Source organism: Glarea lozoyensis (assembly GCF_000409485.1).
Source record: "Glarea lozoyensis ATCC 20868 chromosome Unknown GLAREA3, whole genome shotgun sequence".
NCBI classification, from domain to species: domain Eukaryota; kingdom Fungi; phylum Ascomycota; class Leotiomycetes; order Helotiales; family Helotiaceae; genus Glarea; species Glarea lozoyensis.
Window position 1 is genome coordinate 351,866 of NW_007360998.1, and position 12,878 is coordinate 364,743.

Sequence of the window (12,878 nt, forward strand, 5' to 3'; positions counted from 1 at the left end):
AAGACCCGCCAGAAACAAAAAAAAAACCCCAAAAAATACTCACTTCAACCATTACCCTTCTCCGACGTCTACTCCCGTCTCGAAGGCTAGGTTTAACGCTAGTCTATGAGAGATTTTGGTCGGAATGAAAGTGCTGATTTTGAATATATATAGGAGAGAAAGGTGAGGTGAATGTGAAAAAGTGAAGAAACCACCCGTCGCCCCAGATGACATTCACCAAGATCCTCCAACCACACAACCCGCCTTTCAGATCACCTCCCACCCATCCATACGTCTTAACAAAAAACACTGTACCCATTTGTACTTTGCCAAAATCTTATGTCAAACAATAAACAAAATTCCACGACCACCTCCTCAAACGTTTCCATTTCCCATCTCCCATTTCCCATACCCCAGAACCACTCAACCCAGCACTCCGAAACGAACAATCTCTCAGAGATCCAGAGAAAATCAAATCCAAGTCTAATTCTCTAAAAACGGGCTGCCCCGCAACGAAACTCTCTACTGTGACCAAAATAATCATCTAAGTAATATAACAACATCAACAAGTAAATACCCTCGAAATATAAACCAAGATATCTTACAGCCTTATTAAATCTAACCAAAAAGTCCCATCGGAAAGAGGTATCGGGATCGAAAAAAGATGGGTTTGAGATTATCTTTTCCGTGCGCTTGTGCTTGAACGTATACGTACTCCCAGTTCTCGAGGTCGAGGTCGAGAATCGATACTTAAAGTATAACTATTTGAGCTCGGCGATGACGATATAACTATTTAGCACGATAACCTTCTAATCTCACAATTTAGAATGCTGGAGTGGTAAGTTACTAGTACTACGCGTAGAAGATTAGGTCTAGACACGGGCGCATCAAAGAATGCCAGGATTGGGAGGTTTGATTATAGTTGGTAGCTTTTGGGTATTGACAATCCTACATAGATTGAACGCTGCTTGCTTGCTAATATTCTTAGCTATCCTCTGAAATATAAACAAATCCAGAGCTTCTTCTAAACCTTCGCTAAGGAATAGGGGCGTTAATGTGATTACCTCCATTAGAAGCCACTGACTATAAATTTTCTCACATGTCCCCTCTCAATCCAAACACATAAAACACTAGGTCTACCAGATCTTCGGAAATACAGTAAAGACGGTAATTTTCCAAACCCTACAGTTATGTGTGAGAGTATTGACTTAATTAGGTACTAGTATGATTGAAAGGTAGCACCCAAGAACGAACCCCTCCTCGTAATAACTGTGTCTCATTCAAGAGTAATCCTTTACGCCTAAACTATCAAATGCTTAAAGTCCTAGTCTAAATTACGCCCAAGAAAGTCCCACCAAGTGATTTAACACCGTGAAGAATCAAGAGGAAGCCGTTCAATGTGGAGTAAACGAACAACAGGAAGACGGAAAACCCGATTGAACATAAAATGGTATTTCGCCCAAGAGATTGAGGTGTCTGTAGGAAAAGTAGCATAATGAAGTGTCTGAAGAGGCGATCATCTGAACGGCTATTGAACGTACTCTGACCTTTGCAGTTATTTTGAAAAGATCGTCCTAGCAATGGTAACTCGAGGCATGCCACTATGATAATATGTCATTAAACGGAGATGAATGAAGAATGGTACAAAGATGCTAGGTGTGAAAATTCCACGTTTTGCTTATACGGTGCACAATGTACTCTGGACCTTCAGCTCCATCATTGCCGTCAACGCCGTCATTTCCTTGCGGTCCTTGAGGTCCTTCTGGGCCTTACTTGAAGTCTTCATTGTTGGATCAAACGAGAGATAAGCGATGAAATTCAATAGAAGCCCGAATTCTTAGACTCGAAGAATGTATCACGGCCGTGAGAGCAATGCATCGCGAATAACACGTACAACACTTGTTTGCGTCGAGTATTCCTGAGATTTGAGGATCAAAGCGTGATGCATTTGCGTCTCGCCGCAAACGGATATCGCAGCTGCCTCGAGCAGGCTCACCTATTTCATTACGCAAACAAACAGATAAAGAGAGGCGTGTACTACCTGCTGCCTCCCAACTCCTGATTCGTAGGCAAAGAGTTACATGTGAAAGCTCTGACATCTCTCAAGTCATACTCAAGCCCGCGATGGAATCATGTCAAAGTCTGCCAGTGCCAAGCTCAAGGTCACAACCGAAAATGTAGAGAGGCCAAGTCGTACGTAAAACCAATCATGGGGTGGCAATTTTTTGCAACTCAACAATCCATCGTACGAAAAATTAAATGCCCGTGATACGGAAAGCTGATAATTGTCGTGATAAGGAAGACCTGATGAGGTTTTCGTCGGCGAACAAAGGAAGCCGGAATCAATATCTCCGGATGGGATAAGATACGCCCGTACCAAAGTACCTACTTTGTAGTATAACCGGTAGCCTTGTCTGGTCATGCGCTATCGCGACCATTCTCTGTCTGTTCCGGCATGTGACGGAGACGAACGCGACAAGCTGCGAGGGGCAAGACGCGATCGCATTCGGTAAAAGGATAAACTGCTTGCAGCGTGAAAGAATGTGCTAAAGCAGAAACAAAAGAAACAATAGTAGCCGGGTCAGTTCTTGCAATCGCAAGACCTCGATAGTAAAAATAACTGAGCAGATTACTCGTTCAAACCAACCACAGTTGATGAGGCTCGCGGCGAAGCTCCAGTAGGGTTGCTCCAAATCGAAGATTGACCACCAACATTTATTTGATTGCTGACACTTGGCGCATACCATCCCCGTCCATTTTGTACGGACGCTGCTCTAAAAACACGGAAATAATAGCAGACCGTGTGGGGCACACCGTTGGCTCGTTCGCAGTGACAAGAAAAAGTGACGGTTACTTTGCAGCCCCTGAATCGTGTCTCTATCATGTCTTGATCGCAAAGTCTTTCCGTGGCTGCTTTGTGATGTCGAACAGATGAAGACACGACGCAAGAAGTTCCAGCAAACAGAATCTTCGCACAAACATCTTCTCTTTTACTGTACACCCAACCTGACTTATCGCGAAGCAGGGAGTATGCATATCATAGGAGTTGACATGGACCCGAGGCTGGGAGCGTCGTCCAGGAAAAGCACATTGCCTCTGTTGATTGGTTAGCTGCGTTTGCTTTCGCGCTCCGACCCCCGACTTTTGTTGCTCTGACTCACTCACACACTCTGTGTGGCGGCTGTGAATGCATGAAATATGCGTGCAAGCATTAATAGGCATCGACAGGCCCTTCGACGACCCCAAGAACCTCTCACAGGCGGTCCAGCATGTCCCTCAGCCTTCCCCAGAGTCTCCAGTTGAACGCGATCATGGTGGTGTCGCATCGCAGTGGATGCATCAAGGGAAGCTGTCTGAAATGCGCATATCAACGGAGAACAGTCGAAACTCCAAGATTTGTGATCGTGATGCGAAGTCGTAGGCCGTCATCGAACGAGTCGGTTGGGTTCGGTGGGAGTTGACTCCCCTCTGGCTGGCGCTCGCTCTGGTCTGGTCTGGCTTGACAAAGTCGCGGCGGCGGGTTCGGCGTGGCAATCTCTCCTAGGTAATCGTGGGACAACTTTTCTCTGTGCCACCAGAGCACTCCGGTGATGCCGCATTCTCGAAATATCTACGTTGAGGTAGAAGCTGTCGTCGGATATCGTCGTCGAATGTGAAGATGGATGGAAAGAAAAACGAAAGATGCAAAAATGCAAACGCTCATGTCTAAAGAGAAGAATCACGTTGATGACGAGTCCACAAAAGCAGAAAGGCCCCCAAGCGGCATCCCTTATTTCGGCCTTTGTGGTGCACGGTGCAGGGCCGCGTTATCTTCTCCTTTTCCTTGCTGATGAAACCGGCACGTCCAGCCAGAGGAAGCAGATCGCGCCCCGCGGGTCTCGTGATTGGCCGCTACCGATCACGCTAGCCCACCCTTGAGCCCCGGAAAGGAAGAATCTTCTCGCTGTTTTTTGCTCTAGCTTCCCAGCCTCAGGCCCCCATCGCTCCGACTCGGCAGTATATAAGAGTCGCTCCTGCCCCAGGGAATTTGGAAGGCCTTCTCGCGTATTTGGGTCTAATCTACATTCGCGCATCACCACCACCGGATCACCACCACGACCACACCAACACCATCTCGACCACATCCGATCCGACCACCCTGCCGTCTCGACTCTCGACGTCTTTTCCGAGTTCGATCGCATAGCACGGTTCACAGTGCTCGGCCATATACATTCATTCACCTGGCCCAGTCCGCATTTCTTCGACTAGACCTCGCCTTTGTCCGTTTGCGACACGAATTCACATTCAACCCGTCGCAATCACTTTGTACTTTGCGCTTCACCATAGTCCTTTCGCATAGATAGCATCGTCGCCGAACTCGATTCACATCAGTTCCGCTTTCGATTCACTGCCGAGCAGTTACTGTAGGGGAGACATTGAGTTGTTTTTCTCCTCCAAACGGTACGGTCCCTCCCACCGCCTTGGGCAGAAAAAAAATATATATACATTCAACTTCTACTCCACCTCCGCTCCATCGCACCTACAACATTTTCTGCAGTTGTCAGGTCGCACGCATCACACGCGATCTTTTTGAGACCAACATTGCGCATCGTGCTTCTGAGGCCTATTCTAACAAGTGTCTTCAGACCTGCTCAACTTCCCTCGATTCTCGCAGGTAGATCAAGGCTCCGCAAACATGGATCAGATCACAACACATCCGTCGAACGCCGCCCAGGCAAAGACCTTCATCGCGCCCGGTTCTCTGTCCTTCCCAGGTGGTGCGCATGAGCTCACACCTCCCACCGATGGCCAAACCGCAAAGATGAATGGTCAGCAGCAGGTTGCTCAAGGCCATGTTGGCAATGGGGTGGCTCCCGCGACTCCTGCGGCTACACCAGGCACAAGCGCGCCGACGGGTGTAAGTGGGATCGTCCCTACTTTGCAGTATGTATCACCTTCGAGCTTCGTAAATTGAACTTGAGGCTTATCTTGCATGAAAAGAAACATCGTTGCCACTGTCAATCTCGATTGCCGTTTGGACTTGAAGACGATCGCCCTTCATGCGAGAAACGCAGAATACAACCCAAAGGTACTTGCTGACTCTAGGCTGTTGCTACAAATACGTTTCTTCTTGCTAACCTACTACTCTAGCGTTTCGCCGCTGTTATCATGCGTATTCGTGAACCAAAGACTACTGCTCTGATCTTCGCATCAGGAAAGATGGTTGTCACTGGTGCAAAGTCGGAAGACGATTCAAAGCTTGCATCGCGCAAATATGCTCGTATCATCCAAAAGCTTGGCTTCAACGCAAAGTTCACCGATTTCAAAATCCAGAACATTGTCGGCTCTTGCGACATCAAGTTCCCAATCCGTTTGGAAGGTCTTGCATCGCGCCATCACAATTTCAGCTCTTACGAGCCTGAGTTGTTCCCTGGTCTCATCTACAGAATGATCAAGCCCAAGATTGTGCTCCTGATCTTCGTCAGTGGAAAGATTGTCTTGACCGGTGCGAAAGTCAGAGAAGAGATCTATCAAGCCTTCGAAATGATCTACCCTGTGCTTCAAGGTTTGTTCTTCAATATTCAATTATCTTATTACAATATAACTAACTCATCAACTCAGATTTCAAGAAAGTCTAGTCTGGCTTTGTCCATGATTTGCATCAGTGGTATGATCATTCAACTCCTCATTGCAGGATGTATCACCATACCCCTCCCCCACCTAAACTGTACAAGTATTTTCGTTCACGATCTTCACGACCCCTTTACAAAAAGCCACGATATGATTGACGATCCACCTCACATCCGTTTGACAGACATCTTCGTCATTCGGTAGTCATCGTATGTTTTCCGTTGTCACAGCATTGCATCGGCGCACACGGGGGCGAGTCTCAGAGGACTCTCCATTTGATTTTTAGCATGTTTTCCTCATTTTATGCGCGCTCTCGTGAAGAACATAGACTGCACACACCACACAAATTCGGCGATGGCATGTGCGCGGGTCGGAAATGCCGTCTTAATTGCTTTTCGCTCTTTCGGAAACTTGAGAGTTAATTTTTTTCTCTGTCGGAGCGTCGACGTTTCTTACGGACCAATTACGAGAAAGAAACAGGAACACTCGATCGAGAGTTCATCGGTAGCTGGTTGACGGACGGTTTTGATGTCTTCAGCTCGCCAACAAAATAATATACTTCGTGGTGATGGCACTCAGAATGTCGGACAATATCAATACAGATTGATGTCGTCGGACGAGTTGCTGTCTTGAATGATCTATAGCCATAGGAGGTTTAGTTTCATACCTTACCTAGCAGATAATTCATATCACGATACAAATATCTTTAGTGTGTTCAATCGCTTGTATTTTGATGTGATGCGACTTACCTTTTTTTGATCCTTTCTCCCATTCCATCCCGTAGCTTCCTACCCTCTTACAGAGTACCCTTCATAGCCTACTCCCCTTCCGCAACTCTTCATCAAGAATCATCCCCGGTCTCCCACCTCTCGACCCATCCTCGGTGACAACATTCTCCACCGGCTCTTTCCTCCACGCCCACTTCTCCTTAAACTCCTTGGGGCACTCTCCCTTCACACAATCGACAATCTTATCCCCTATCACAGGCAAAAACTTGAACCCGTGACCACTTCCTCCCGTCGCCAAAAACAGGTTCGAGAAGGAAGGGTGATAATCAATTAAGAAATCACCGGTGGGCGTGTCTGTGTACCAACATATCTTGGTGTGTGTGAAAGGTCGATCGCCCAGCGAAGGAACCATTTCGCGAAGAGCACGATGACAGGCCATTTCTCCCTCTTGTGGGATCCAGAGCGTGGGGTCGTCGAGAGCGGTGCGAGGACAGCAGATCGTGGTGTCTGCAGGAGAGGGATTGGGAGATGGGCAGGGCATTGTAGTCGGGTTGGTGTAGCCGTAGCCGTGACGAGCTACTTTGAGGATGTTGTTTGCCGGTGGGATGACGAACATGCCACTGCTCATGTTGAGGAGGACGGGCATCTTTGCGAGGGCCGCTTGTTCGGCATCGCTGATGTCGATGTAGGAGAGGACTTGGCCGGTTGCTTGACAGCGGCCGCGGAGGTCGACGAGGGTAGGTGTCCAGGCACCAGTGGCGAGGATTGTGAGGTCTGCTTTTATGGCTGTGTTGTCGGAGAGCTTGACTCCTTCGACAGATGAAGCAGAGCTGTAGAGGAGAGAGCACACGGTTCCGATGAGGAATGTGACGCGTTTTGTGGCTTCGACTTGCTTGCGGAGCCAGATCATGCTTGCTTCCGCGTCAGCCCAACCACTGCGGGTGTTGATGTAGCCCCAGTTGCCATTGGTACCGCCTGTACGCACGCAGTTCTTGATCTCTTCCGAGGACTTGAGCTCGTGGACGGTGCCCTCGTTCGGTGTGCCTTTGTTCAAGGCAAGCACGTTCTCGTAGGACGAGCGGACATAAGGAAGTCCGTTGGAACCTCGATTGGCAACCAGAGTGAGACCGGACTCCGAGTATCGCCCTGAACCACCGAGTTCATCTGGACCTTGCTGTCGCCATGTCTCATGGGCTTTTGCAGCGAGTGCGGCGTACGCTGGGTCTGCGTAATCTATAGGAATTAATTAGCAGGGAATAAGAAAGGGATGTTTGAGTGACGTGGTTGAGTTGAGATACTTGTGTATTTCGTGTGACGAACCCCTCAAATGTGGTCTGAGGGAAGCAGAGAAGGAACATGAGCTCACCCGGTCGGATTATTCGAGAAGTATCAATCGACGAGCCATCGGGAGCAGGAAAGCTACTCCGATCAACGATGGTAATCTTCGTCTTTGAAAATTCAGGACGTTTCGCAAGTGACCAAGCTGTCGAGAGACCAAAGACTCCAGAGCCGACAATAAGAATTGACTTTGGAGGATTGAAGGAGGAAGAAGGATTTGGGGAGGGAGAGGACATTATGTGTCTAGGCTCGGGTTCGGGGAATGTGACTGTGTGGGTCTGACTGAGACTCGTTCTCTGACTGCAGGTTGTCTCTGAATGAAAGTGAACGCGATGGAAGGAGGGATAAATGAAACGGTATATGTAAGGAAATATGTACAGTAATAGCAGAAAATTGCCAGAAATACGTGGATGTAAGAAAAGTTCACCAAATGATAAGAAATTGAAATGTTTGCGATTGAAGGTGGGGTGGATACTTCGTGAGTAAGGCACACTGGCGCCCCAGGGCTTGTTCGCCTCGAAATAAGTGTCAGTCGACCTGCCCAGTAATCTGAGACTGAATAAGTCGACTTCAAATGGAGCGTAATAAATTTTATTTCCTTTAAATAATTGACAAAATATGTCATATTGTTCCAAATCAATACACTAAATATCGATATTTCGTCAACTGAATCGGAGAAATATCTCGTTTTGACTGCCACTTATTTTGTCCACCGTGAGTTCGCGTCCCGCTTGTGGATCGATGATGATCGGCAGCTTTTGGTGCCTGCAGCGGAGCGGAGCGGTGGAATTCCGCCAACGTCTGGCCTTCAATCCATCAATGTCAACAAGTTGGCGACAACTTTTGATTTCATTTTGGAGTAACCGCCGCACGAATTCCATTACCAACGCGACATGTGACATTAATCGTAATGCCTTCTGACGCGGAGAAGAAATTTGGAGAGTTCTCGGAAGTAGAAGGAAAGCTACAGGCTCCGACCAAAAAATCCGTCTTTGAACGTCAGAAAGCGGACGCCGAAGCAAAGCGACTGCGCGAAGAGGCTGAGACCAAGGCCGTCTACGAAGACTTTGTCAAGTCATTCGACGATGAGGACGACGATATTAGGGGAGCTTTTGGTCGAGTAGACGGCGGCGGAAGACTTGGACGTGGAGGATTTGGAGCAGTTTCTGGACCGCCAAAGAGGCATTACGGACAAGGAGGTCTAGGAGCAGGAGCGCCGAGTGGGCCAGTTGCAGGCAGAGGATTTGGATCAGGTGGATTGGGAGGCAGAGGTGCTGGGAGTGGACCTGGGAGCGGACCTGGGAGCTTAGGACCTCCACCGTCGAGTGTGAATAAGAAGAGACCATTTGACGGAGGGTTATCGCAGTCATCGAACAGGAGGGACAGGGATGATCGAGGAGTACTCGCGTTCGAGGACTATGATCAGGATAAAGAAAGGGGACCTGCGAAGGCCTTCCACAATTCAGATGATGAAGACGAACGGACGGGCAGTCACAGTCGGGAAGAAGAGAGGGCTGTTCCCAAACCCACCCTGAGACTTGCTTCTCTACCTCCTGGAACTTCCCCTGCGGTCATCAAGGCTTTAATGCCTGCGACCTTGACGATTGATGCGGTGCGAATATTACCAGCCACTGGACCAGGAACTCAATCCGAGCGAAAGACCATGTCAGCCATTGTAACCTTAGCTAAAGACACAGCTGCGAATGACATCGAAGCTGCGGTCAACTTGTTGCAAAACAAATACCTAGGCTTTGGTCATTATTTATCACTACACCGCCATCTTTCTTCTGCGGTTGCGAACATAGCGTCTCTTCCATCCCTGGGGGCTAACACGACATCTCAACCCTTTGGCGCCAAACAGGTGGTAATTGCGCCGGCAGGTCGCGGTCATGCACCACCACCTACACATCAAAGAGGATTTGCACCGCCAAGTTCTTATGGCCCTTCAGGTCCAGCTCTCAATCGTAACGGTCCTCTACTTCACGTACCAGTTCAGCCGCCACAAGATATTAAAGAACTAAAACTCATACACAAAGTCATTGAATGTCTCCTCAGCCATGGTCCAGAGTTCGAGGCTCTTCTAATGAGCAGGCCAGACGTTCAGCGGGAAGAGAAATGGGCGTGGATCTGGGATTCAAGAAGTACAGGTGGAGTATGGTACCGCTGGCGGCTATGGGAGGTGCTTACGGGCTCGATTACCAAGAGGGGGCAAGGTAGATATCTTCCTCTGTTCGAAGATTCATCTGCGTGGAAAGCACCTGACCAGCCACTGGCCTACGAGTATACTACCAAGCTAGACGAGTTTGTTTCGGATTCAGAATATAATTCATCGGACGACGATGAGTCTGGAGATGAAGGTGCTAAAAGGCAACATCATAGCGGAGGAGCGCCTCCAGATCCAAGTCTATTGACAGACGACGGGAAAGCATATCTCAATCCACTCGAGAAGGCCAAGCTCACACACCTTCTGAGTCGGCTTCCCACAAGTACTGGGCAGCTCCGTAAAGGGGACGTGGCACGTATCACTGCTTTTGCTATATCGCATGCTGGCAAAGGCTCCGACGAAATTGTTTCGATGATCGTCTCTAATATCGAGAAGCCATTTTCCTGCACATCTGCTAATCCGGAGTACAAGAAAGAGAAGGAAACCGGGGGCGATGATCAACCTGCTGCTGAAGACGAAGAGAAATCAGACACTAGCTCCGCGAGTCTCATAGGCGTTTATCTTATTTCTGATATTCTGTCCTCGTCGTCCACAAGTGGTGTCAGACATGCTTGGCGCTACAGACAACTTTTCGAATCAGCACTCCGCCAACGAAAGGTTTTTGAAGGCCTAGGTAGGATGGAGAAGAAAATGAATTGGGGACGTTTGCGTGCTGAGAAATGGAAACGAAGTGTTGCGAACATTCTAAGCCTATGGGAAGGTTGGTGTGTGTTTCCCCAAGGGAGTCAGGAACATTTCGTCACTGTCTTCAACAATCCACCTCTTGATGCCAAGGATGAAGCCGAAACTAAAAGAAAGGAAGAAGAGGAAATGGCAGCGAAGAGTAGGAACCGATGGAAGGCGGTTGAAGTTGCTGCTACGGATACTCCTCCGGCGGATTCTGAGGAAGATGTTGATGGAGAGCCAATGGAGGAAGATGATGTTGATGGGGAGCCGATGGCTGATTCGGATGAAGATGTGGATGGTGTACCTATGGAAGAAGATATTGATGGAGAACCGACGGAAGATGATGTGGATGGGGAACCGATGGTTGAAGACCAGCCAGCGGCACCGCCCGAGACCAAGGAGACAGAACCGCCGAAAGCAGAGGTGGAGGGGCAGCGGAGGAGACGGCCGAGAGCTGTAGATATGTTTGCTGATTCGGATGATTCCAATTAATAGCATTGGCCAGTAAAACATATACCATGATAATTTTCTACATCAACTTGAGATATCCTCTATTAGATGTGATACCGTGGAAATAACCTGTAGAAGTGGAAATAGGGTTGACAGTGCCTCAACCGTTGACGACGTTATCCAAGGCTCCTTCTACTTGCTCTTAAGTTTTAACTCCCCGGATGTTGTCGGTAGTGTTGGGTTGACAAGGCCGAGCTCTGTGACTCAAAAGAGTCTAGCTTATTCGAGGATGTCTCAGCAACCTGCATCATCAAACAATTGATTGATTTCTCCTTCACCTCATTGTGTTTTAGACGTTTTCCGCTAGAATCCAGATTTTGGCATTCTTTCTTTTGATATGAAACTATTATGCGCAATCTCCTTAAATGGGCAAAGGGTTTAGCAAAACGTTCACCAGCCCTACCGAGAAATCACCAGAACATCAAATTCCCAATTATCGATTCCTCTTTGATAGTAGAAGAAGAGCACCATGGTATAGATCGATACTATCCCACTCGAATTGGGGAGGTACTTTCGTCTCGATACCAAGTCGTAGGAAAACTAGGTTTCGGATATTCTTCGACCGTTTGGCTTGCACACGATTTACAGTTAGTAGTACCCCTGCTTGACCTTTTCAATCTTCCGAAACTTGTACTTACTGTCCACAGAGTCCATCGCTATGTTGCGTTAAAAATATTCACAAGTGATGGTCAGAATAAAGATGAGATCGCCATATATAAGCATCTAAAAGACGGGAAGAAGTCTCATGCGGGATACCGCTATGTCCGAGCCGCAATTGATTCCTTCGAGCTCTCATCTGGCGAAAGTAAGCATGAGTGTATTGTACACGAGCCACTCTGGGATAATATCATAACGATGCTCGACCGAGCAGGGAAAGACAGGCTTACAGAAGAGCTACTGCGGAGTTTCTTATACCATCTATTTCTCGCTTTGGATTATTTGCATACAGACCGTCAGATCATACATACAGGTTGCCAACATCCTCCAAAACCTGGGGATGTCTATGCTAACAAGGTTTAGACATCAAAGCGGATAATATCATGCACTATATTGAGGATAAGTCTATTTTGACCGCCTTTGAGGAGGAAGAGTTCGTGGACCCATCGCCACGCAAACAGGAAGGGGACCGTGATATCTACTTGACACGGAATTTTAATCACCCTGTTTCTTACGGAGAGCCCGTTCTCTGCGAGTTCGGTGCTGCTGTATATGGTAACAAGGAAAATGACAGGGAGGCATATCCGCAAGTATATCGCTGTCCCGAAGTCATGCTCCATACGACTTGGACGTATAGTGCCGATATATGGAACGTAGGTGTCATGGTATGTTACTTCCATTCAGAAGAAAATGTTCCCTTGTTTACTTGCTGTCACTAACATCGTCATCAGATCTGGGACATCTATGAAGGCAAACACCTTTTCACCGGCCACGACTCAGCACGAGACCGCTACACAACCCGCGCACATCTACAAGAACTGATCTCCGTACTCGGTCCTCCATTTCTCGACTTACTCAAACGCGGGAAGCGAACCGCCGAGGTTTTCGACGAGAATGGGCAATGGCTTGAGCCCGACGCGGAAAATCCAGATCGTTTACCATCACTTCCATCTAGTAGTCTTGAGTCTCGGGAGGAGAATCTGGAAGGCGAGGATAAAGCGTTGTTTATGGATTTCATTCGGTCGATGTTGCAGTGGGAGCCAGAGAAGAGGAAGACCGCAAGGGAGTTGTTAGAAGATCCTTGGTTGAGGAAGGGGATGTGACGAGTCTTTGGTTCTACAATATAAAGTCAAGGCTACGCATATCACATAATCTATCAAGTTACG

General features: G+C 48.0%; 4 protein-coding genes across 4 annotated transcripts; 3 read left to right on the plus strand and 1 right to left on the minus strand.

Moving 5' to 3' along the window:
* Positions 1–4,654: 4,654 nt before the first annotated feature.
* GLAREA_00117 (TATA-box binding protein-like protein) lies at positions 4,655–5,597 on the plus strand (the record flags this gene model as incomplete). Its single annotated transcript, XM_008084877.1, has 4 exons — positions 4,655–4,902; positions 4,960–5,047; positions 5,110–5,524; positions 5,581–5,597. 4 exons carry the CDS (start codon positions 4,655–4,657, stop codon positions 5,595–5,597), a joined length of 768 nt encoding a protein of 255 aa, XP_008083068.1.
* An 802-nt stretch (positions 5,598–6,399) lies between these two features.
* On the minus strand, positions 6,400–7,891 carry GLAREA_00118 (FAD/NAD(P)-binding protein; the record flags this gene model as incomplete). The annotated part of the gene is made up of 2 exons (XM_008084878.1): positions 6,400–7,550; positions 7,684–7,891. 2 exons carry the CDS (start codon positions 7,889–7,891, stop codon positions 6,400–6,402), a joined length of 1,359 nt encoding a protein of 452 aa, XP_008083069.1.
* Positions 7,892–8,565: 674 nt separating this feature from the next.
* Positions 8,566–11,037, plus strand: GLAREA_00119 (Surp module (SWAP); the record flags this gene model as incomplete). The annotated part of the gene is made up of 1 exon (XM_008084879.1): positions 8,566–11,037. One exon carries the CDS (start codon positions 8,566–8,568, stop codon positions 11,035–11,037), a length of 2,472 nt encoding a protein of 823 aa, XP_008083070.1.
* Positions 11,038–11,403: 366 nt separating this feature from the next.
* Positions 11,404–12,815, plus strand: GLAREA_00120 (Protein kinase-like (PK-like); the record flags this gene model as incomplete). Its single annotated transcript, XM_008084880.1, has 4 exons — positions 11,404–11,642; positions 11,703–11,860; positions 12,076–12,377; positions 12,444–12,815. The coding sequence occupies 4 exons, from the start codon at positions 11,404–11,406 to the stop codon at positions 12,813–12,815; spliced, it is 1,071 nt and encodes a 356-aa protein (XP_008083071.1).
* Between the last annotated feature and the right edge of the window lie 63 nt (positions 12,816–12,878).